The following is a 26,347-nucleotide window of genomic DNA, read 5'->3' as shown; positions in this document are numbered from 1 at the left end:
AAGTTTTGCTTTGAGACTTTTAAGTTTTTAGGCAAGAGCGATTAACTCTTGGTTTGACATATACATTCTACAGTCGAGATATAAGAAGTTCAAATAAAAAAATACACGGTTTTACGCCAAGATTTAGTTAATTCTTGGCTTGATTTTAATAATTCTTGGTTTGATGCTTAAAAACTCTATTCAAAATTCAAGTAGCTCTTAAATCAAAACTTAACACAGGTTTACGTCAAGATTTATTAGATTCTTGGCTTCATATCCCAAATTCTTGATTTAATGTCTACAAGATCCATTCGAAAATCAACACGTTTAAATCGAATAATAACAAAGTTTTGCGTCCAGAGCTAATACATTCTTGGCTTGATTTTAACAACTTTTGGTTTGATGCTTATAAACTCCTTTTAAAATTCAAAGAGCTCTTAAATCAAAAATTAACACGGATTTACGTCAAGATTTATTACATTCTTGGCTTCATATCCCATATTCTTGATTTAATGTCTACAATCTCCACTCGAGAATCAACAAGTTAAAATCGAATAATAACAAAGTTTTGCGTCAAGAGTTAATACGTTCTTGGCTTGATTTTACTAATTCTTGGTTTGATATTCTTGAAACTACATTGAAGATTCAAGATATTTAAATAAAAGAATAATACGCCATATAAAAAAGTCATATCTTAAACGGAATATTAAAAACATTAGAGTTTCTTACACTTTTCGTGGTGTTGCCACTGCACAAAAAATGTCTTTAAATTGGTAATTGTGATTATCCGTTTAGTTTGTATAGTTTGTTAAAGGACTGTCTCATTTCAAACATAGACAGAGAGAATCATACTATCTTAGTCTTACACCAGTACAAGCACCGAAAAGAAAAGGATGAGTATAGATTTTAGGGTTCCGTACCGAAAGGGTAAAAACGGGACCCTATTACTAAGACTTCGCTGTCCGTCCGTCCGTCTGTCACCAGGCTGTATCTCGTGATCTGTGATAGCTAGACAGCTGAAATTTTCACAGATGATGTACCTATTTCTGTTGCCGCTATAACAACAAATACTAAAAACAAAATAAAATAAATATTTCTTTCCAATCTCGAGGTTCTCGTCCAATCACCGAAGTTAAGCAACGTCGGGCGAGGTCTGTACTTAGATGGGTGACCGTTTTCATAGATAATGATACGGAACCCTTCGTGTGCGAGTCCGACTCGCACTGGCCGGCTTTTTAGGGGTCCGTACCCAAAGGGACCTATTACTAAGACTTCGCTGCCCGTCTGTCCGTCCGTCTGTCATCAGGCTGTATCTTATGACCCGTGATAGCTAGACAGTTGAAATTTTCACAGATGATGTATTTCTGTTGCTGCTCGGCTATAACTACAAATACTAAAATCTCGAGGTTCACGTTCAATCACCGAAGTTAAGCAACGTCGAGCGGGGTCAGTATTTGGACCGTTTTTATAGATAATGGTACGGAACCCTTCGTGTGCGAGTCCGACTCGCATTTGGCCGATTTTTTTGTTTTTATTTACTGACAATTTGGTTTGACCAACTAATTTGTGTTTGCCAGACTATAATATATATAGTTTGGTCAAGCCAGGCTGTCTCATTTCAAGCATATAGACAGAGAGAATCATACTGTCTTTGTCTTACGCTAGTACTAGCACCCGAAAGAAGGGGATCAGTATAGTTTTCATTGTTCTTACATACTGACAGTGACAAGTTGCGTTTGACAACGCGCGTTAAAAAGCGCTTTAATCCGTCCGCACGTTAAATTCGATTTAACGACCAGCGCTTAAAGTCGAAAATCCAACAACGCTTAATAAAAAGCGCCACCGCCATCGTGTGAATACTAGTTAATAATCTGTGGTGTGAATAAATACACATTCCACACACATTACACACACATTACACACACACACACACACACACACACACACACACACACACACACACACACACACACACACACATTTTCACATGTATCCATTTGTGTCATTTAAACGCTTTTTTTTTAAAAGCGATCGTGCTAATGAGGCCTTATATTGAAATATGGTTAGTCAAAAATCTTCAGTACACTGTCTTGTTATTTAATATAGAATGTCTTTGGCCTTAAGGCCCCAGTACACAATGGCCCAGCGTCGGCCAGTCTAAGGGACGCATTTATGCGTTAGAGGGAGCAAGTGATATTGCTATCTCAATCCACCGCATAGCTGCGTCACTTAGACTGGCCTACGCTGGACCATTGTGTAGAGGAGCCTTTAAAGTTCTTATTTTGACAAAAAAATAGGCCCCTTAATAAAAAGACTTCCCGGGAACCGGGAAATAAAATTTGTAAATTGGCAACACTCAACTGATAGTATCCTTTCCTATCGTTATTTTTTTCTCTCCAATCTCTTCCGGAACATATTCAACGCTTGCGCCGCTTACCGTTTATCTGTTTATGGATATCACGAATATCACGATAGTAGTTTATTATTATTTGTGTGTGATCTGCTGCTGTACGTGGCCACAGGGGACTCGAGTGCATTACAAGAGATAATGGAAGAAACGAGCGTGTTACTTCATTCGTGGGGCATGCCACCCGAAGTGGTGAAAAGTTTTCTTGGTAAGTACCTAGTCAGTTATTCAAGTAATTATAAATTCATTTACGTGTAGTAGTAAGTAAGTATTATTATAAATAATTATATCTAAATGTCACCCGATCTGTTTGGACGAAAGTTTTAGGTTGTGCCTATCAACTATCAATGGCGTGGGCGGCGTGGATATTTCCGTGGTAAAGCCTAAGCAAAGATAGATTACCTATATTTTTCTTTAATCTTGTGTGTCTTGTTGTCCTATTTTGTAAATATTGGACAAGCCGGCCCCCCTTTGGTATAGTCTGACCCATATTTCCCAATCTCGAGGTTCTCGTCCAATCACCGAAGTTAGCAACGTCGGGCGAGGTCACTACTTGGATGGGTGACCGTTTTCATAGATAATGGTACGGAACCCTTTGTGTGCCGTGTGCTACCACTGGTGCCGTTACTTAATGTTATTTTGTATTTTAGATAATGATCTTTCAATCGAAAAATTTAAAGACTTGACTGATGCATATCTCAAAGAACTGTGTCCTCATATTGGACAAAGAATAACATTAAAGACCCACATCCACGAGTTGCTGGATTCTTTTGCTGAAACAGAAACAACAGATACTACTATGGACATGAATAAGGATGCTAATTCTCCCAAGAGTAACTTAGGATTAGACGACTCAAATTTAAGTCTTTCATTACTCAATGACATCACTAATATTTTTGAAGATACAAATAGACCCCCGCTGCCTGAGTTTGATATGCACACATTGTTGCAAACATCGGCCCATGGCAATAGCGTGCTTAATTATTATAAGTCATTCAAGATACTCAATGCAAAGAAGCGCAATATACTGGTGGACATTATCATCAAACACATATATACATATATTGTCAACAAGTAAATACAAATTTTAATTAGTTTGTATGTAGTGCTTTGTAGATCATTAATCGCCAAGTAGTCAAAACTTTTGGTTTACTTTAGAGCAAACAAAAGATTTTTATATTTCAACCTAAACTGGTGAATATTATCATCAAACACATCATTATTTTAGTAGTTTTAAGTGGTTATTTATTTTATTTTTACTGTATTTCTTCTTGTCTTTTAAATTTATTGTATTTGTATTGTAAAATTATGTAATGGGTCTATTGCCAGAATAAATAAACATTCATTCATTCATTATAATATTATAAATGCGAAAGTGTGTCTGTCTGTCTATCTTTTATCATAGTGAAATTTATTATAGAGATAGTTTAGTATATTAAACCTATAGTATATTAAAATGGTTTAGTAAAAGTAAATTTCTCACAGAGCCCCTACAGAAGCTAGGGCTCCGCGGAGCACATTTTGAGAATGCCTAGTATATTATATACATATATTGACAACAAGTAAAAATATAAATTTTAATTAGAATGTATGTAGTGCTTTGTAGATTATTAAAGGCTTAGTTAGTAGTCAAGTCTTAGTTTAGAGCAAACAATTCTTTTTAATATTTAAACCTCTGATGCCCAAACCGATGCCTCTTTCTAACAATCTTTCCTGGGTTATTTGGCATATTACGATTTTTGGCCCATCTTTGTAAAAAAAAACACATTTTACTTTAACTGGATGGCATATAGCCGGAGAGCTGGCTACTAGGGCGGGTCATTTTTACTTTTTATTTTATTTTATAAAAAGTAAAAATGCCAAGACGAGACAAAGGGCAAAAGGCAGTGCATTTTAATATATTTCCAGAAGTTTCTGTTGGGAGGAAGTAGTGCCAAATGGCTCACCTCCTGTATTGGATTCTGAAATAATATGCAATGTTTTTTGTTACAATGGGAAAATATAGGCCGTCCTATATAAATAAGACTTTTTCCAAACTTATTTTTTTTTGTCTGTTATTCTGACCTCCACCCATTAAAAGCTTCCAGGTTTCCGAATCTAGTATTAAGGACAGTATAGTAATCTAACTATACGGGTTTGGTTGCTCTCATTGTTATGTCATTTCTGACGTAGCCAGCTCTTAGTCTAAAATAGTATAAGAGATAAGTTCCCCTTTGTGCATGTTAAATCAGTACAAAATACATATTTATTTAATAATAATATTATTATGTTACCTTTGTTTGTTTTGCCATTATTAACTGTGTTTTACTTAAACATATAAAAATGTTGCTTTCAGCAAATTGAAACCCGAGGACTACAATATACTCGGTGCCAAAATAATATCACTTTTTCCATGTGAGACTCTAGAAACTTACTACGTGAAAGCCATCCCCACTTGTAAGTCGCTTACAGGAAAATACGTTCCTGCAAAAGGAAAGCTAGTTGATAAAGTACGAAACCTTTTGTTCATTTCTGGAGAAAAACGAAGGAGTTCTGCTACTAAGATTGACACATTAACTGCGAGTGGAGAAGAATTAATTGAAACTGAATGTTTAGGTTTGTGATAAATTCTTATTCAATATATTCTACTTAGGTATCTCTCGGGAGACTCCAATTTATTATTTTATTACTTACATTAGTTAAGAAAAAAAAAATGCAATGACTACAATATTTTGTATTATTTGTATTGTAAGTATGACAGGTTGATTTATAAAATGTGGTGTTTGTTTTCAGATGACGATGACGTTTTATGGTTGAATAATAATAACGAGCCTTGGGAAGATGTCATTAGCAAATGGAAGAAAACATTCAGACTGAGAAGGAGGCACACCAATTCATCTACAGTCCATGATTTTCTTGAAAATTGGAGCATTTTAAAAAGTGATAGAGGACATGTCCTGGTAAGTCCTTTATGCATTTTGAACTCAAACAAAACTGTTTTCAACTGACTTCAAAATTTCAAGAGGAGGAGGAAATGTTTTTTATGTTTGTTACCGATTAAAAAAAAATGGTTCCAGATTAGGCCCATTTTATTGTTGAGCGTACCTTACCTACTGTCATTGACACGCTGGGCTGGGCTGACATGTTGAAGTCGGTTTTTTTTTTTCATAAAATTATTTTCTCTTCTTCCTCGGTCCCTCACTGCTGAGGATTGCGACCATGTATGCTCCATCTCCATAGTGTGTGAATTGGTTCTGAAGTTACTTAATAGTTAATATTTTTTTTTTTAGATTAATTCCGATTTTGAAGAACTGTTCAAAGAAAAGTCGTTGAATTTCCATAAGAATTGGCATGACTTTTTTCAGAAGCTTCTTATAGCAAAGAAGGGCCAAATAAATAATAAAAATGCACTCTCTCTAATCGAAACATTGAGTGCCATAACAGATGAAGGTAAGCGGTTCCCTTTACCTTTTCGTGTAATATTATTAGGTACATTATTAATATAACATCAGGTATTATAATTCTGAAAGAGTTTAAAGTTTGTATTGTAAGATGTATGATGTAAAGCTGTATGATGTACGAATGTATTGCCACATATCAGCTCCTTTAATATTAATAGTTTTCTCCAAATTCTAATTCTATATTTTGTTAATAGATAAAAGGATTCCGGTACAAATAAGCTTATTGGCGTACTTAATCCCTCCAAAAGGCAGACTTTCAAGAACTGTCAAATACTCATCGACGGAAGCAACTGAAGGCATCATCGTACAAACAGACGTAAGTTACCTATGTGTATTATCAAAGATAGATATAACTCCGTAATAGATAGATACAGTCTAAGGAAAAAACGTGCCTCGAAAATCAAGAAAATTTGATTCTCGTTCAGAGGGCGCTACTAGTTTTGGCCTACAGTCGTATAGATGGCGTTGACGGTTTCGTTTGTTATTTAACAATTTTTAACCGTACCGTACCGTACCGTAGTATGAAGTTCATGGCCTTCACTAAATTAAAAAGCTACATTGTTTCACTCCCTGGAGTGAGGAAAGTCGCACTTTCCTCACTCCAGGGAGTGACGAAAGTAGGCTTGTTCGAGCTGCTGAGGTGAAAAACTAATTTCAGACCTCATGTCATTGTATGTGCAAAGTTTCATTACAATCCAACACGTAACCTCTTCTCTACTGTATTCTTTGTATTGTTTCCTGTAATGAGGTGTACAATAAAGAGTATTTGTAGTATTGTATTGTATTTTTAAAATGAGAACGGAACTTCGTTTGTATGGGAAGGTGAAATTCGGCCGAGCTTGCCGGAGACTCTTAAGCCAACTTACTTGGGATTAGCCGGTTAAACCTGAAGTGGCTGGAGTTACCATGGTTTCTAGTATAATTTGACACTGGGTTAACGGTTTAACCGGTTAGCCCGGGTTAGTGGGATGGTGCAAGTGGCACTCATAATGCGTTTGTTTCTATTTATGCGTATTAATCCTTGAATGGGAGTTTTCAGAAAATAGTGTACCCTTGTAGGCTATCTATTTGAGTACTTTTTTATGTGGTATGTTATAGAAAGACCTCTCAATAATAGAAATATCAGTTAAAAAAATTACTTCTATATCATATCATGGGAGTTGTATTACTGGTAATTTGAACTTTATAGCAAACTTGTTATTCAAACGAATTGTTTAACTAATAATTCTTACTATCGCCGCTACTGTACGTCGTCTGCTTAGCATATCACTTATAATGTATTTGATTTCAGACCGCCGGAGATATCGACAAGAAGATACAAGAACAGAAATCTAAGAACTTGGCGCGGAAACTGTCAGTGCAGCCGTACGTCTTACTACAGGGCAGCTTACATAATTTCACCTGTTTGTACATGGTCATTGATGACATAAAGTATGTATTCGATTGCGCAAGCAAAGCATTTGACCTACTATTTAAAATGTATCATGTATTTCATGTGCGATACCCAAATGCTTCTGAATATTTATATTTAACAATACAAAGGAAAGTTTACGGAATAGTAACCAAGTATGATAGGGTTCCTCCACATGTTGTAGAAATTTTAAACATGAAATAGCAGGTCTGCTTTAAAATATTTCTTCTTTAAAATTGATATATTATATAAGCAAGCACATTGTATTGCTGAGAATCGTGCAAACCTGTCATTATGTTGTGTCCTAAATGTAAGCTAGACATCCAAAACTTCAAAAGGTATATTTTACACTTGGAATTAATTCATAGCATCACGAATTATTTTGTTTGTCCTATAGAAAATTGTAACCGGACTTATGATACAAAATATAATCTGAAAGATCATTTGTTTGGTTTTCACAAATTATTTAAAGAGCGTAAGCTCGACAGTAATGAAACGAATGAAGTAGTGACCTTAAGATCACAAGGCACGCAGAGCCAATCAGATGCCGCGTCTTCGTCGACTCAACACGACAAAGATAATTCTGACATAAAAGAAACACAGTCAACTTACAATGTCAGTAGCAATGCAGACGATAAATTACTAGAAATTCAAAATGCTCTTAATTTAGGTGTTCTAGGGCTTATAGTTAATCTGTACAGTGCCCTTGCGATTCCTCGTAATAAAGTTAAAGATATAATTATTAACTTTAAATTATTTCTTACTCAAAGTCTGTGTCCACTGAAACAACTGATTGAAACTATAAAAAACAATAACGGATTTGATGAAAACTCTTTTGAAATAATAAAAAAAGCAGTTGATAATTTTGAGACCTGTTTTAACTCGGTTGACACAGAGCATAAAATTATTAATTTATTACATACGAACGGGAAAATAGTAGCGCCGGTAAAAAAAAAAATTGGTGTCTCTAAAGCGCCGAAAAAAAAAGATACAGTTTTAATGAGCCTCAAAGACGAATATGTGTATATTTTACCCTTGAGAAAAACATTAAAACTTTTTTTGGAGTTACCGAACGTTTTAAACACTATACTAGACTATCAGAAAAAGATCTCCATTAGTGGCAACGGTATATTACGTAATGTAGTCAATGGCTCTTTGTGGAGACAACAAATGGATAACTGTTTAGATACAGTTCTTCCTCTATATGTGTACTACGATGATTTTGAAGCAGGCAACCCTCTCGGCAGCCACGCAGGCAAGCACAAAATTGGCGCAGTTTATTCATCTGTAGGAACTGTTCCTCCTCAGTATGCTAGCAGGTTAGAAAATGTTTTTTTAACTCTTCTTTTCTATACTAGCCAGCGGACAAAGTTTGGTAATCAAAAAGTTTTTGAGCCACTACTTAGTGAGTTACTATTTCTAGAAGCTACTGGCATTAACGTTTGTTATGAAAACAAGACACTCAATATTAAGTTTACATTGATAGTACTTTGTGGAGACAACTTAGGCCTAAATTCCATTTTAGGTTGTGTAGAAAGTTTCTCAGCAAATGTGTTTTGTAGAATTTGTACAATGGGAAAACAAGAATGTCAAACCGAAATTATTGAAAACCAAGAGAAAATGCGTAAAAAAGAAGACTACGATTACTATTTAGAAAATAATGTCGGCGTAAAAGAAAATTGTTTGTGGAATAGGTTGGAACGATTTCATATTTGTGACAATATTAGTGTAGACGTCATGCACGATCTTTGCGAAGGCGTTCATAGATATAGCATGGCTGCTATCATAAAATCATTAATAAATAAAAACTTTTTTTCACTAGAACAACTAAATTCGAGAATTAAGTATTTTAATTACAGCAGTTCGGAAGATAATCATCCACCGCCAATTAATAACAAACATTTAACTAATGGATCAATCATTATGTCAGCTTCTGAAATGCTATGTTTAGTAAGAAATTTTCGGTATATAATTGGTGACCTGATCGCTGATAACGATGAGATATGGAAATACTATTTGATGTTGCTAGAAATAACTGATGTGTTAACAAGTCAAGTAATTTCCTTAGAACATTTACAAAATTTAAAAGAAGTTATCAAAGAACATCACGAAATGTATTGTCAATTATTCCAGACTCACTTGAAGCCGAAATATCACTTCTTGTTACATTATCCTTCAGTAATCAAAAAATGCGGTCCACCTATTTTTTACTCTGCATTCAAATTCGAAGCTAAACATAAAGATTTGAAACGAGTGGCCCAGTCTATAACATGTCGCAAAAATTTGTGTTATTCAATCGCGTTGCGGTGTGAATTGAAAACCAGCTCAAGATATATAACGAAAATTGGCTTTAACGACGCTATCAATGTTGGTAAAACGAGCCGTCTTAACATTCCAAAAGCATTAGAGGATGATTATCTTTCAGTTCCAACTTATGAAATCAACGGCATTATTTACAACACAAATAGTGTATTGCTCTTTGACTGCGTAGACGATAACCCGGATTTTTTAATGGTTAATAACATTTTTGTGAAAAACAATGATTTGAACTCAGTATTATTTTCTTGCAAAAAAATACAAGTTTATGGTTATAGCAACCATTTTAAAGCTTATCAGGTCGAACGAGACTATGATCATTATAACTGTAAGTTAGTGTCCCTGACCGATTGTCATAGCCAATTGCCTATGACACTCCGCTCAGTTGGCGAAAGATTGTACATTTCATTGTATAAATAGTTGTATCAAGGTTCGACCATGCCGCTTCTTAAGTGACGCAGATGCACCGTAAATTGAGCTGTAAACTGAGTAAACCCACAACCACGAGTTGCTGGATTCTTTTGCTGAAACAGAAACAACAGACACTACTATGGACATGAATAAGGATGCCAATTCTCCCAAGAGTAACTTAGGATTAGACGACTCAAATTTAAGTCTTTCATTACTCAATGACATCACTAATATTTTCGAAGATATAAATGTCTACCCCCGCTGCCTGAGTTTGATATGCACACATTGTTGCAAACATCGGCCCATGGCAATAGTGTGCTTAATTATTATAAGTCATTTAAGATACTCAATGCAAAGAAGCGCAATATACTGGTGGACATTATCATCAAACACATATACACGTATATAAATACAAATTTTAATTAGGTATGTAGTGCTTTGTATATTATTAATGGCCAATTAGTCAAAACTCTTGGTTTACTTTAGAGAGGGCAAGGGCATGCGATAAAATCGTTACGCTTACGACGCGTCACTGCGATTCCGTACCCTCACCGTTTTTTAAGCAGCGGTGTGGTCGAACCTTTAGGTGATTACTGATTAAGTATTTAAATTAAGTATTTGAGGCCTGAGAGACGTTTATGGTTACTTTGTAAGTTTAATTTTATGTTGTGAATTTTTAAATTGTAATAAGTACAAACTTAATGAGGCAAAATAAATGTATATTCATGAGACTTTTAATAAATAAATAAATTGTACATTTCATTGTATAAATACATAGTTGTATTAGATGATTAAGTATATGACCTAATATGGCAGGTGCCTAACACCCTATACATATTTAAGTATACGTACAGTAAATTACTTTAAATTAAATATGACACTTTGTAGTTATAAAATTAGGGGTTTCTGCACAGAGGGAGCAACCTCGCGAGGAAATTGCCGCGCGAAGCAAACGACCCATCCTCGCGCGGCAGTTTGCTCGCTAAAATGGCGTCACTCTGTCAGCTGTTTATGGTTAAGGTCGACTGGGACAAATGCGTCAGTTGAGGTAAGTGAGTCTTTTTAGAATTACAAGAAGATGGATAGGTTTCGACGAAATTTTACCAAGGCGACAATTAGGCCATTTCAGGCACCGATGAAAGACCGCTTTTAGTATAATTAATTTCCTTTACACTTAAATAACATTTTCTTGTAATTGTAAAAAGACGCATTTACCTCAACTGGCGCAATTATTCCGGTTCACCTTAAATAGGTACCTACTTGAATATACTTACCCCCTTATAAACTTCTTTCATGCCTCAATTAGTTAATTTATGTTTTGTCCTTATCTCTCACTTCGACAGTTGTCTTTATTAAAACGACACAAAGCATAAATTAAGTAATTGAGACCTGAGAGACTTATGAATGAGGGGGTTACTTTAGAAGTTTAATTTTATGTTGTGAATTTTTAAATTGCAATAGGTACAACCTTGATAGAGGCAAAATAATATTATGACTTTTAATAAATAAATACATGTTAATTATTTTGGATATTATTTATTAGGGTTACCCACTTTTCCTACATAAAATAATAAAAAAGTAGGTAGAGGTTGTGTACGTTAACATTATAATCTGGGTTTTTTGTTTGTCCTTGTGTGCCCTTGAGTCATGTTAACGTAGACAAGATTTTTGATGTAAAGGATTATTTTTTATAAACCAACATGACTATTGTAATTCGTTGAAGATGTAATGTTTGTTGTTTATTTGAATACAAAGAGATGTAACCACTTTTTGCGTTGTAATAAGGTCCAAAAGTGGATACATCTCTTTGTAGTCTACTGTTTCTATGTTTTAGAGCGAGATACTAATATTGCTTACGTCAATTCAGAAGTTACTTGAAATAAATGTTTATAATTAATTAAATCACATATTGTCTTAATCAAGGATAATTATTTTATGTAAAAGCTTGAATTTTTTTATCAAGATGTTTTACTGATAAACAAAACAGTATTGTATCGAAATACGCCATATGATTACGTACTTGAAGGAAAACCGACATTATATGCCTAAATAACAAACAAGCGTACTTATGATGTATTTATTAAAACTAATCATAAACAATGGCCTATTTCGAACAAAGCTGTTTTGTTTATCAGTTAAACATATCTTAATTAAAATATTCAAGCTTTTACATGAAATAATATTAATATCTTTGATGAAGAGGACAACTTTTGATTTAAAACATTCTAATTATTAACCTCAAGTAACTTTTGAATTGTCATAAGCAACAGTAGTATCTCGCTTCAAAATATGGAAAAGTTTAGAACTACAAACATTACATCTTCAACGAATCACGAAAATCATCTTGGTTTAAGAAAATTAATTCTTTATTCAAAACATACTAAACTTTGCGCTAAGAAATTTCTACTCTAGATATAAATAATATCATATTTTACATTGAGTAACGTACTCTTGAACCAATGCTTTTTCTTGTTTTCATGGAGAAATATAATTCTCAATTCAATTATGAGTATCTAACCCCAAGAAACAAAGTTTCTTGGCACAAGTTCTTTAAGTATTGCCCTGAGACACTTAAGATTCAATTCAGAAAATACTATGATTTGACTTAAGTTACCGGTTTCATACGCTAAGAAATTTCGGCTCTTCGTGTGAAAAAATAAAAAAATTACATTGAGTAACATACTCTTAAGCCAATGCGTTTTCTTGTTTTCGTGGAGAAATGCAATTCTCGATTGAAATTATGAGTCTATACCCCAAGAAACAAAGTTTCTTGACACAAGTTCTTTAAGTATTGCACTAAGACACTTAGGTTCAATTTCAAAAAATACAATACATAAAACAAAACGCAAACGCTCTTGGTGGGAATATTGAGCTTTTTAAAAAAAAAACTTTTTATAGCTCGGATAAAGTATTGATTTTTTTACCTTAAATAATAAAATTTGAAACCTTTTATATCTTGACGCAAGAATTTTATTGTTTCCTTATATAGGAAACACAAAATATCTTGACACAAGAGGATTTACTTGGCTGGAGAACTATTTTTTTTCTGTGTAGAGTGATTCAAGAGGATGGTTTATATGTATAATACATCAGCATTGCACCCGTGCGAAGCCGGGGCGGGTCGCTAGTACATAATAACAGCAGAAAGAAAAAGAAATCATGAGCCATATTCCTACCTAGGTAGGAAGGACAACCGGAAAGTTACATTTATGAAGTTATTGATAATTGAATTTAAAGTTTTGAATGATTCACGGTTAGTTTCACTAGACTTATATTATACAAAACAACACAAAAACTACAAAAGGTAAGGTACTTTTATACAAAAGGTAATCACGGTCTATATCCCGCTCAATATAAGTCTAATTGAATTTAAACTATCGTGAGAGATATTATTTTTAGTCACTCACGCGACATGTTTCGGAGAGCCTAGGTCTCCATTTGCATTTGGTGAGTGACTAAAAATACGTAAGTGAAACCGCTAAGTTAGTTAAGTTATTGATAATTATTTTCAATACATGAACTATTTAAAACAAATTTAGGTTCTAGAGTTTTGAGTGATTCACGGTTAGTTCACCCGTCACGGGTCACCCGTGAACATGATGCATGTAACTGCGTCGAAATATCAGGAGCTCACAAATAATACAAAAGGTAATCACGGTCTATATCCCGTTCAATATAAATCTAGTGAAATATAGGTTCTGCCTTGTTTTGTGAAACAATCAGCTTTGAGATGTCCTCACAGGGGTCCGGAGACGAAATTAATAAGTTTAAAAGGTCACCGAAGCCAATACAAAGGTCATCATTGTGTAATTACCTCTTATTTATATAAGGGGTTAAATATACAAGCATTTTTTTTTGTAAAAGTTAAACCTTTTTGTTCAAAAAGTGTTGCGGAATCAGTAGAATGTAGGCTATTTAAGTCCGCGGTATTACTGGCCCACTAAGAAGGGCCAACGTGTAGAGGGTAGTGGCGGATGGCTTATGGCGCGGCGGGATGGCGATGGGATGCCACGGTGTCGGTTTTATGGCTCCTCTACGCGATGGGCCATCGTACTGGCTCACTAAGACGGGCCAACGTGTAGAGGGTAGTGGCGGATGGCTTATGGTGCGGCGGGATGGCGATGGGATGGCCACGGTGTCGTTTTTATGGCTCCTCTACACGATGGGCCATCGTACTGGCCCACTGAGATGGGCAAACGTGTAGAGGGTAGTGGCGGATGGCTTATGGAGCGGCGGAATGGCGATGGGATGTCCACGGTGTCGGTTTTATGGCTCCTCTACACGATGGGCCATCGTACTGGCCCACTAAGATGGGCCAACGTGTAGAGGGTAGTGGCGGATGGCTTATGGAGCGGCGGGATGGCGATGGGATGGCCACGGTGTCGGTTTTATGGCTCCTCTACACGATGGGACGGGGATGGAAACACACTATTTATAAAATTGTGTTTTTGCAGCATCCAAATAAACGTTTTATCTATCTATCTATCATAGGCCATCATACTGGCCCACTAAGATGGGCCAGCGTGTAGAGAGGGTAGTGGCACAGGGTGGTCACGCCGTACATCAAAAATCACTTGCGTTTCTATGTGTGAACGGCACGTATGTACACGCGTCCTGCGTCATAGTGTAAGTTGCTTAAAAACAGTACTGAGCGGCCGGCAAACGGCCGTTAATCTGCTGTCGCGGGGCGAGGTAATTCGAGTCAGGGCGGGGCGGTGCGTGGCCGTTCTGTATGATAATACTATTACTTATTCCGTGGTACTGGTGTCGGATGGCTTATGGAGCGGCGGGATGGCGATAGGATGGCCGCGGTGTCAGTTTTTCGTCCGCACATCAGAGGACGCATCTACATGTGGCCCATTACATAGTGCGTGCTCTCAACCACCGCTTTTCCACTTTTCGCAATAAGACTATCTTTCTCTATCAAAGTGTCAGGCCCTTGTTTTCTACAATTGTCGGACTATACTATTAACCTATAGCCAATTACAGTTAAAATAATCAATTAAGAGTTAATTAACGTTACAAACCTTAACTGACCATCGACCTTGGAACTGTTCGTACCTTTTTTTTAAACTTAACAAAGTAAAAGGGAAGAAGCTAGTTTATCGTAAATTCAGTAAAATGTGACGTTTTCAAGCAAAAAGTATCATTTTGTCGCTTATCATAAAGACGTACCATATTTATACGAATAACCTGTCAGGGCGTCTTTATTATATGGCAGGCGACAATGTGATACCTTTTTTCTTAAAAACGACACAAATAAGCAAGATGGCGTGTAAAAGGGCCCACTCTGACTACCTATCAGTCCGCCGGACGATATCAGCCTGTCAGTTAGAACAAAAAATTTGACAGTTCCGAACAACTGACAGGACGATATCGTCCGGCGGACTGATAGTCAGTGGGCCCCTTTTAAATTCATACACATTTTATAGTATGTTTAACTTGTTCGCGTAAGTAACTTTTAAATAATAATAAAAAAACAATTAAAAAACAAATTTTACAGTACATATGGTGCTACTTTCTCGCACTAGTGCGTAAAAGAGCACTTTTCGTGCATATGTCGAAAATTTAAAGGGCCATATGTACTGTAAAACGTTGTACGATACACGTGCGAAAAGGCAATTCGCAACTCGTGTCGATTTAAAACACTCCCTGCGGTCGTGTTTTAATTTATCGCCACTCGTTTCGAATTTCCTCTTTTCCGCACTTGTATCGTAAATAACTATTATATATTTAACGGGTACACAATGACTAAATAGTCCAACATATGTACTAAAGAGTAAAAAAAAAAACTAAAATTATATTGTGTTTGTAAAGTATCAAGTAGAGTCGAGCGGCGTGTAACCCAGAATGGCTCCCATTACCAGCGGTTTCATTCCAATCGATTCCCGAGCACGAGCGAGCTAAGAGCTCTAGAATTAACCGCACAATAGGTTATACACATTTAGTACTAAAGGTGAACTGAAAATAAAATGAACATTAAGGCATTTTCTATGAAAAATATTTACCCCAAATAGTTCTAAGATACCCTCCGGCCCGGGGTGCCACAGAAAACCTGTGGTATTTATTTATACCAGAGCATATGCTGAGTGGCGTCCTTTTGTAGCCACTATAGCGGCGCCAAAATTTGTTGTTATTCATTAACACTTACCTTTACTCCTTTTTCTATAACTACCATTGTACCTAGCTTTAAGTGTTTAGTGAGTAAGTTCTTTTTTGTAACTGAGGTGGCGCTGTTTGTAGAATGTCTTTACAATAAATGTCTTTTCTTTCTTTCTTTCAAAAGGGACCTTATTGTCGATGGCGCTTACGCCGCACAGCCGTCGCGCGGCATTGTATTTATATCGGAGAATAGTTAATAATGGCGTAAGCGCTATCGACAATAAAGTCCCTTTTTATAGAAAATACCACAATTAGACATATAATATCCTTTCATCTGTGGGAGACCTGAATCGGGCATCAGTTTTTGCGCAATTTTAAATCCAAAATTTTAACTTCAAGGTTTAAATAGCACATCTTTGACAAGCCACAGATGTTTTATTTGGGTTTTTTCTATCGAACTGTCCTTTCATATATAGTCTAGGTTCCGTGTGTTTTTTTTTCATGGCATTTTCCTTGTAAAAATTCAATATAAAAGCTACAGAGCTCAACGAGGGTGCGGAGTGTTAGGGTGGGCAACACGCATGTAACACCTGTGGAGTTGTAGGCGTCTATAGGCTACGGAGACTGCTTACCATTAGGCGGGCCGTATGCTTGTTTAGCGTCAGCCCCTTCTTAAGGTCGCATTACACCGGTGTCGAGAGCTGGAATCGCTTGCGTACGCGCATCAATAAGAATATACGGCGAGGGAAATTCTATACATAATAACAAAATCGGTCGCAACCTGCGCGTAGTGCGCATACGACGATATGTGGCTTTCCATCAGAGAAGGTTCCTTATGCTTCATGTGCATAAATAACCTTCTCTGATTAAAATGTATGAAACGGCCCATATTTTTTTTCGTGTTTTCGTATATGTGGTATTTTCTATAAAAAGGGACCTTATTGTCGATGGCGCTTACGCCATCATAAACGATGCTCGATATAAATACAATGCCGCGTGACGCTGTGCGGCGTAAGCACCATCGACAATAAGGTCCCTTTTCATAGAAAATGGGCCATATCTATTCACCAATTTCATTTCATTTGGTGGTTGCTGTATAGGAACCGAATGTTACGACCATTGCTGCATTGGTTCACACCCTTCATAAAACGTAATCTCAACTGATACTATAAAATAAATGAGGTCAAATCAAATTTCTTTATTTTTCAGAAGTTCGAAATTTTAATGTCATTATTTAATCGATATTGGCGTTATTATTTGTTATAGAAAATACCACATATACGAAAACACGAAAAAAAAATATGATATGTTGCGTCTAGTGCCTAATTCGTATGTTGAACCTTGGAGATCTAGACTGCTGAGTGAAATGATACTAGTGGACTGTAAACACTAAATTTATTTGCAAGTTACAAGATTAATTTTTAACGCGACGCGACATGTGTCGTTGCGCGAGCTGTTGTTTCGAATCTGACGTCCCCCCGCGGACCGGCCCCCGGGCCCGTCGCCGGCTAACCGGTCCGGTGACGTGAAGGTGGACGTCATCGCTGTTGCTTGGGTAGTTAATTTGATGCGGTGGCGGGTTTGTCGCCAACATATACTCCCGGCGTTGAAGACCTTGGGTCTTCAAGATCTTGGATGGGTAGAGGACAAATTGTGTTGAAGGCCCGACGAATGACTCCCTTTTTCGTCTTTATGTCGGCTACTCTTGCGATGCCATCTCTGCCAGGCAGCACTTGGACGATGCGGCCGAGCAGCCACATAAGCGGCGGTAGATTCTTGTCCTTGATTACTACCATGGTTCCGACGTCGAGTTTGCCCCTTGAGCTCTGCCATTTGGTTCTCTGTTGTAGACCAGAAATATACTCAGTGGAGAACCTGTTCCAGAAGTGCTGTTTCAGGAACTCGATGCGCTGGTACCTTTGTAGTGAGGTAATCTTTCGGTCAGTAAGCTGAGGGTAAGGCAAAGACGTGAGAGGCCTTCCAATCAAGAAGTGAGATGGACTCAAAAAGGATAGATCAGATGGATCATTAGAAAGTGGCGTAAGAGGACGTGAGTTTAAAATCGCTTCGATCTTTACTAAACACGTCGCCAATAACTCATAGGTGAGGTGTGTAAGACCTAGGGTTCGTCGCAGGTGGTACTTTACCGACTTCACCGCAGACTCCCAGATTCCTCCGAAGTGAGGTGTGTATGCTGGGATGAAAGAGAAATTGATTTGCGCGTCGGCCATATCTGCCGCAAAGTCTTGTTTTAATAGGTTTGAGAGCTCATTGAAGGTACCAACAAAGGTCGTGCCATTATCTGAGAAGATTACCTTTGGCTTGCCACGACGACCAATAAATCGGTTAAGAGCTGCCATAAAAGCCTCCTTGGTTAAATCCGAAACAAGCTCCAAATGAAGTGCCTTGGATGCTAAACACACAAATATGCAAATGTAGGCCTTTACGAGCCTACACCCCCTACCTTTGCGGTCAGCTATAAGAATTGGACCGGCATAATCGGTGCCTGTTTCAAGGAACGGATATTCAAGGTGCAACCTTTCCTTCGGCAAGTTACCCATTATTGGTTGCACTGTTTCACCCTTCAATCGAACACATTTGAGACAAGTATGGACAACCTGTTTTGCCAAGTTTCTTCCTCCGAGCGGCCAGTAGTTAAGTTTTATAGTCGCTAGAAGTAATTGAGGAGGCGCGTGAAGTAGACGTAAGTGGAACATTTTAAAAAGCAGCCTTGCAAGATGATGCTTACTACAAATGACTATAGGATGCTTTATGCCATAGTCATAGAATGAGTTGACAAGTCGACCCCCGACTCTAATAAGCCCTGAATCAAAAAATGGCGATAGCGAACTAAGCCGGCTTTTCTTTGGCAATGGTTTGCCTGTTTTAAGAAGTTCGTACTCGTCAGGAAAAGAGTCTTGTTGGGACCTGCGAAGAAGTAGAACTGAAGCCGATTCTAGCTCAACTAACGTAAGACCACCGGTTGTCTTAGTATTTTCTTTTTTACAATTGTGGATGAATCTAAGTGTATACGCTATTATCCGTTGCAATTTTGAATATGATGATTTGTTTTTAATTAAATGTTCTATTGGGTTGCAAGAGTTATCAGGGGGGGGACATGCGACAAATGCTTTAGCCGGTAACATCTCTGGCAGTGGAGACTGGTTACCAGACCTTGGGGCAGACGGCCAATAGGCCATGTTCTGCTTCAAGAATGATGGTCCCGACCACCACAAGGAAGAGTTCATTATGAGGTCGGCACCTAAACCTCGAGATACCAGATCTGCAGGATTCTCCTTTGAAGGTACGTAGCGCCAAGAAGCGGCTTTGGAGCTTTCCTGGATCTCTGATATCCGGTTTTTGACAAAAGGCCGTAATGAACAAGGAGATGATGATAGCCAACCCATGACTATCATCGAGTCACACCAAAATACGCAATGGTCTGGTTTCCGGGTAAGTGACTCTAGAACCTTTGTGCACAACCTTGCGCCTAATAAGGCCCCGCAAAGCTCAAGACGAGGAATAGTTGTAGCTTTAATCGGCGCGACTTTACTTTTAGAAGCCAGTAGGTGAACACTCACTGAGCCATCCCCGGCCACGGAGCGGACGTACAGGCAAGCTCCGTATGCTTTCTCCGACGCATCAGTGAAGACGTGGAAATCAACAGCCGTAGGAGTATCACACAAGGCCCAGCGAGGTATATGAACGTTGTTAAGAAAAGGCAGAGATTTGACAAAGTACTCCCAGGATGTAAGTATGTCTCCTGTAAGCGGATCATCCCAAGAACACTGGTTTACCCAAAGTTTCTGCATAAGTATTTTCGCCTGTACTATGCAAGGCGTTACTAATCCTAGAGGGTCAAAAATTTGGGCTATGACTGACAGAATGTGTCTTTTAGTGACTACTTTTGGTAACGAGATGTCTATGCGAAACGTAAGGCTATCTTGAGTGCATCTCCAATTAAGACCCAACGTTTTAGATAGCTCGTTCTCGCTTAGATCCACACATTCTTTCAGGCATGGGTCCTCACCGACGGCTTTAAGAATTTGTTTATTATTGGACTGCCATTTGCGTAAGTGGAATTTAGCATTTTTTAGCGTATCTGTTACATTACGACACAGTGCCATAGTATCATCTATAGAATGAGAGCCAGATAGGAAGTCATCTACATAAAAGTCCCTGGCGATCGCTTCCTGCGTTTGCTTGTCACTGGACTCTTGTGATAGCTGTAAGAGGCACCGCGTACTCAGAAACGGAGCTGATGATGTCCCGTAAGTCACGGTATTAAGGGAATAAATTTTAAGCGGCTTTGAAGGGTCTGCCCTCCATAAGATCAACTGAAGTTGACGTTGTTCATCGTCCACAAGAATTTGCCGATACATTTTCTCGATGTCAGCTGACACTACATATTTATGTTGACGAAACCGTAGTAAGATGGAAAATAAGTCATCCTGAACCCTGGGTCCTATTAATTGGATGTCGTTAAAAGATTTTCCTGATGTAGTGGCAGCTGAAGCGTCGAATACCACGCGAAGCTTAGTAGTCGTGCTAGACTCTCTTAACACGGCGTGGTGGGGCAAATAATACGACGGTAATGAACTGCAAGGCAACGTTTCACTCATATGACCCAAAGCCTCATATTCCTCCATGAAATTTACATAGCGCTCCTTTAATAAGGAGTCCCTATCTAACCTGCGTTCGAGCGATAAAAACCTGCGCTTGGCTATCCCGAACGAGTCTCCTAAGGAATCGGGAGATTCCTTCAGAGGCACGGTAACTACGAAACGCCCGTCTTTATCTCTCTTAGTGGTTTTGTTAAAGAGTTCTTCACATGCGTTTTCGTCCGATGTGAAGTCATGTTTCGGGGATATGGTATCAAGTTCCCAGAATTTCGTAAGGGTCGTGTCAGTTTGTTTGTCGGTCAAAAACAAGCAAACTGGTTTGACAGAGGTAGGTTGATCTATGGCACCTACTAAGAGCCAACCTAGCTTTGTCTCAACGAGGAAGGGTTCATTTTTGCCTAAGATAATGCGATTGGTGCCGAGAACGTTCCAAAAGATTTTTGCCCCAAGAAGAATCTCAATGTCAGCGGGTTCGCTGTATGAAGGATCGGCGAGGCAAATTCCCGAAGGCATGGGTACGTCCGTTGCGTCAATGTATGTATAAGGTATTGGTGACGTAATTTCGGACAATATGCTGCACTTTATGTCAGTGCTATAACCCCCATCATAAGACTCCAATGTAAGAGAGCATGATTGGGTGATATTTGATTCATGCTTCTCAAGCATGGACACTGTAGTTTTGACATTTTTAATCGGCAGTTTCAGTCTCTGAGATAAGTCCTGAGTTATGTAGTTAGATGTACTGCCATTATCTAATAAGACCCTAACGCTGTGCAATTTCCCCTCACTATCGCGCACTTTGACTAGGGCTGTTGAAAGCAAGACATGTTCGGATTCCTCGGACTCATCAACATCGTGGGCATTCGCGGAAAAGGCTAAGTGTTCTGACGCGGTCTTAGGTTCCGTATGGACGTGAAGAAGTGTGTTATGCTTGGTCTTGCAATACTTGCAGTGACTAAGTTTGCACTTACTGTCGTTATGACCGGGACGTAAGCAATTGAGGCATACCTTATATTCCTTTGCCTTAAGCACGCGTTGCTCTACTGGCAAAGCCTTGTAATTTTCGCAATTGAAGACGTAATGAGCTTTATTACATAAAGGGCAAGTAATGTTATATGTTTTAGGCTTATTAACGTTACTCGCTGAAGCCAGAAGGCTTTTTGGCTTATTGTTGACAGATGTGTCCGTTCTAACCCTGTTATGCTTGGCTTCTTCTAAAGTTTCCAAAAGATTGCACCTATTGCTAAGAAACGTTACAAAATCGCTAAGTGCAGGAGGGTTTGTCATCTGATTCCTATGTTCTTCCCATTCCCTACTTGTAACTCCATCTAATTTGGCTGCCATTATGTGGATAATTAATGTATCCCAATGCTGTACGGGCTGGTCTAAAGTTGCTAAGGCATTTAAATTCTTTTTAGTGTTGTCAACAATCTGGCGCAAGGCTGTACTTGACTCTTTATGCACCTGTTCAATATTAAAAAGTGCCTGCACATGATTATTGACAAGCAACTGTTTGTTGTCGTATCGTTCACAAAGGAGTTTCCAAGCGGCATTGTAGTTATCGCCCTTAAAGTCCAAGCTCCTAATCACCAAGGCCGCGCTTCCATGAAGAGAGGCGCGTAGGTAATGAAACTTGTTAATGTTGTCGATACTTGTCTCAGAATGAATAAGGGAAACATAAATGTCTTTAAACTCCAGCCAATTCTGATAACCACCGCTAAAGTGCGGTAAATTAATTTTTGGCAACCTTACGTTGTTGTGCTTATAAGACACTATTGTTGGGCATTCATTGAAGCCTACCTCGGATTGAACCTCCCTGGCGCGTTGGCTGCGGTGCCTGTCCACGAGCTCCCGAGCGGCGGCAATCTCTTTGTAGTAAGACCGCTCGAACAGCTCGCGTTCAGCATATTGCTCGGCAGGATCCTCAGCTAGCATCTCCAATTCGCTCTGGTGAGTATCAAAAGAATCGTACGAATCATTAAGTTTTTTAATACGCATGTCTAATTCCACTAACTGCGAATCACTGAGTTGTTCACAAGTTTTCGCAGTATTTAAATAGGCGATAAACTGTGTAAGCTTAGCTTTCATTGAAGCGCGCTTCTTTATTAATTCTTTGCATCTAGCCTCGGTAGTCATTATGCAGTTATAAGAATTAAATGAAGCAAACTGGTAATTATTATAAGCGCCAAGCACTACCCTGTTGAAAAACTAATAGCAATAATTTACAATTAATTTTTATTTTTAATTTAAGGCAATAGTTGAAATGCCTGAATATATTCTATTAGCAAGGTAACAATGTAACTTTTGCCCGTGCACTTATGCAGGCGCTGATACTATTTCTCTGTCCGACACAACTTGTGCTATTGCTAAAATATTTAATGAGGCATTCAACTTTTACTATGCAATAATTATTGTAGGTATACCCACCTATTGACTATGAAAATAGATATGGAATATTTTGTGGAATGTTCGACGACTTTGCAATATGAATGTTAACTATGATAATAATATGTGAATGAAATGGATTCGTACGCAAATTGGATTACCTTTATGCTGATTTTGCTTATGCCAAATACACATGAAATATACGTTATCTTATTGTTTACTGTATGATATGTTAGTCTTTACTGCACATACGTGTGGTTATGAATAAAATTAGTACTTAATTGTAAACAATAAGATCTCGTTGAATATGTTATTTAACGTATGTATAATTTTTTATATGTTTATTTATGTGTATGTATTTAATGTATAAGTTATGAATATAACGCGATTTAATTGTAATGGTTTTGAGATCGAAGCAATGTTAAGCAACACAATTACGCCAAAGTTTAACTTGCCGTATGCAATGTTTTTTTTTGAAAATGTTCTTTTTATTATGAAATATGAATTGAAATGAAAACCATCGAGTCTAAATAATGAATAGGAATTGGAAAGACCTCACAGTTATGCCGTCCTGATTTATGTCCAGTAGATTGCGGGCTCCTGTTCCTATTGCACTTCGGTCTCACTTTAGATGATTTTCTGCACTAGGTTCGTAATTGATTGCTTCTTGGCTCGTAGGGAGTTCGCTCGGTGTTCTTCGCGATACCTAAGTCCGTCGTAGATGTGATAGGTTTGCCGTTGCGTGACGATGCGATTTATTAGCTTAAGCGGCTAGCCCGAAGACACTGAATGGACGGATGGTGATGCTGATGATCGAAGAACTGCGCTCTCTTCGCCTGCCGACTTCCAAAAAAATCTTTGTAACTTCTTCAAATGTACTGGGTCGCTTCTCTTCTTCGGCGAGTTTAGGACCATATGTTGCGTCTAGTGCCTAATTCGTATGTTGAACCTTGGAGATCTAGACTGCTGAGTGAAATGATACTAGTGGACTGTAAACACTAAATTTATTTGCAAGTTACAAGATTAATTTTTAACGCGACGCGACATGTGTCGTTGCGCGAGCTGTTGTTTCGAATCTGACGTCCCCCCGCGGACCGGCCCCCGGGCCCGTCGCCGGCTAACCGGTCCGGTGACGTGAAGGTGGACGTCATCGCTGTTGCTTGGGTAGTTAATTTGATGCGGTGGCGGGTTTGTCGCCAACAGCCGTTTCATACATTTTAATCAGAGAAGGTTATTTATGCACATGAAGCATAAGGAACCTTCTCTGATGGAAAGCCACATATCGTCGTATGCGCACTACGCGCAGGTTGCGACCGATTTTGTTATTATGTATAGAATTTCCCTCGCCGTATATTCTTATTGATGCGCGTACGCAAGCGATTCCAGCTCTCGACACCGGTGTAATGCGACCTTAAGAAGGGGCTGACGCTAAACAAGCATACGGCCCGGCTAATGTACGCCCTAATAACATTATCGAAATTTGTTGCAATAAAACAGTTTATTTTTATGGTGGCAGTAATTTGCGATTTTTGAACGCATCATAGAGGATTTATTATATGTGTGTAGATAAAATTATATTAAAGTTTGTGAACCAAGTTTAGAATCAGAATCAGAATCAGAATCATCGCATTTATTCGTGATAAACTATGACATACAAAAGTATAAAAGAACAAAGAAATATAAACATAAAAATAAATAGTTTACCACGAAATGGTCCCGCCTCAGCATAATGCTAACCCAAAAGTCAGCGCTGATCTTCCGGCGAAACCATTTTGAGGGCCACGAACGAAACGAAAGTTTATATAAACGTACAGATCAATCGGTTTAAAATTATATTAACGTTTGTGCACCAAGTTTATATAAACGTACAGATCAATCGGTTTAATGAAACTCATCACAAGTATCAAGAATCATCGTTCCTGTAGGAAGCCGTAACGAAGCTTTTACAAGCGACGCCAAAAATAATAACATGATCATATAATATAATCATAATAAATAAATATAATTTTATGTTCCAGTAGTTTAAATTTTTAAATTAATTAAGTAATTTTTTTACATAACAGCGCAGCGCCGCCTTCTGCCTATCGCACTATATTTAAAAAGGTATCGATACTATCGATCGTTATATCTATAAACTGTAATAAATATCATAAACGAAGGAAAAAATGACCAAAGCCTCCAGTGTCCAGAGCTGTGTGAGAGAGCAGCTCTGGACACTGGAGGCTTTGGTCATTTTTTCCTTCGTATATGATATTTATTTCAGTTTATAGTTTAAATAGTAGTGTGTCTACTTGAAAAACCACAAATTAAAATATTTTCATAGAAAATAATTTAATTTGTTCTTAGAGCGTTATATCTACATAATTATAAAGTACCTATGTATAAAAAAAACACGTTTATGAACTTTTAAAAATGACTTGCTAATCTTGCTATACAAAGAACCATTATACAAGGTTCGTTTATCGTGTTCTGATTAGGAAAAACTAAAATATTTTTCTTTGACCCAAACACTTTTTTTTCTTGGGGTATGTACTTTCTAAAAGGTGAGACCGAAAGTCGGCTAACCCTCCATACAAAGGGCAAACATTTTTCGCGTCAAAAAAATTTTGCTTCTTTTCTTCCATAATCAGACCACGATACCGAATGGCCTTAAACGGATCCCCGCAATTTTTGTTACTAATCAACTAATCCAAAAATATTATTTTTATTTATGCATTAGTTTTATTCATACTATTATCAAAGACCTATATAACTCCGTATAAGGTGAATAAAGTCTAAGGGAAAAACGTGCCTCGGAAATCAAGAAAATTCGATTCTCGAACAGATGGCGCTACCACCAATACCTTTGGCCTACTCTCGTTTATATGGCGTTGACGGTTTCGTTTGTTAATTAACAATTTTAACACATATCAGTGAAAGAACATGGGTCAAAATCATATAAAAATAATAAATACAAATATAAAAATCATCATATATAATTTTTTGATATTTTTATTTATAGTTTTAATCGTGTGTCGATAGATGGCAGTAAATTTACTGTGACTACAAAATTTACTATTACAGTACCCCTCTATTCTATATATTCTCTTTGGTATTATAATTTAATTTAGTCATCGAGCACGGTTCGGGTTCATATAATTATTTAACCTATGATATTTATTTATTTACAATTCCCGTGCAAGTATCAAGCAGTGCGGAGCGCGCGGCGGACGGAATCCGGCGTCGCGCGTCGCTTACGAAATGTTACCGCGCGCCACATGCAGAACCACGTTAA

The 26,347-nt window shown here is 37.7% G+C and overlaps 2 protein-coding genes and 1 long non-coding RNA gene across 6 annotated transcripts in view; all 3 read right to left on the bottom strand.

Moving 5' to 3' along the window:
- LOC134751972 (AT-rich interactive domain-containing protein 5B-like) overlaps positions 1–26,347 on the bottom strand; it is a 120,810-nt gene that overhangs the window by 35,461 nt on the left and 59,002 nt on the right. The window lies entirely within an intron of this gene.
- LOC134752218 (uncharacterized) lies at positions 12,310–13,013 on the bottom strand. Its single transcript, XR_010128744.1, has 2 exons — positions 12,770–13,013; positions 12,310–12,534 (listed from the first exon to the last, which is right to left on the bottom strand). It is a non-coding gene; the product is annotated as an uncharacterized LOC134752218 (long non-coding RNA).
- LOC134752277 (uncharacterized) lies at positions 17,476–24,220 on the bottom strand. Of its 3 annotated transcripts, none has more exons than XM_063687918.1 (2): positions 22,489–22,604; positions 17,476–17,983 (listed from the first exon to the last, which is right to left on the bottom strand). In XM_063687918.1, the coding sequence occupies exons 1-2, from the start codon at positions 22,593–22,595 to the stop codon at positions 17,626–17,628; spliced, it is 465 nt and encodes a 154-aa protein (XP_063543988.1). In that variant the 5' UTR covers positions 22,596–22,604; the 3' UTR covers positions 17,476–17,625. The 3 variants fall into 3 exon arrangements, with proteins under 3 accessions (XP_063543988.1, XP_063543987.1, XP_063543989.1); XM_063687917.1 differs by adding an exon at positions 24,208–24,220 and having other exon boundaries at positions 17,496–23,858; XM_063687919.1 differs by having other exon boundaries at positions 17,808–17,941; positions 22,489–24,139.

This window comes from Cydia strobilella, chromosome 24 (assembly GCF_947568885.1).
Source record: "Cydia strobilella chromosome 24, ilCydStro3.1, whole genome shotgun sequence".
NCBI lineage: Eukaryota > Metazoa > Arthropoda > Insecta > Lepidoptera > Tortricidae > Cydia > Cydia strobilella.
The sequence above is the reverse complement of the archived record's forward strand: the minus strand, read 5'-3'. Positions and strand labels throughout refer to the sequence as shown.

Excerpts from the sequence above, each read along its gene's own strand:
- LOC134752277 (XM_063687917.1), bottom strand. The coding sequence starts at position 22,824 with ATGACTACCGAGGCTAGATGCAAAGAATTAATAAAGAAGCGCGCTTCA.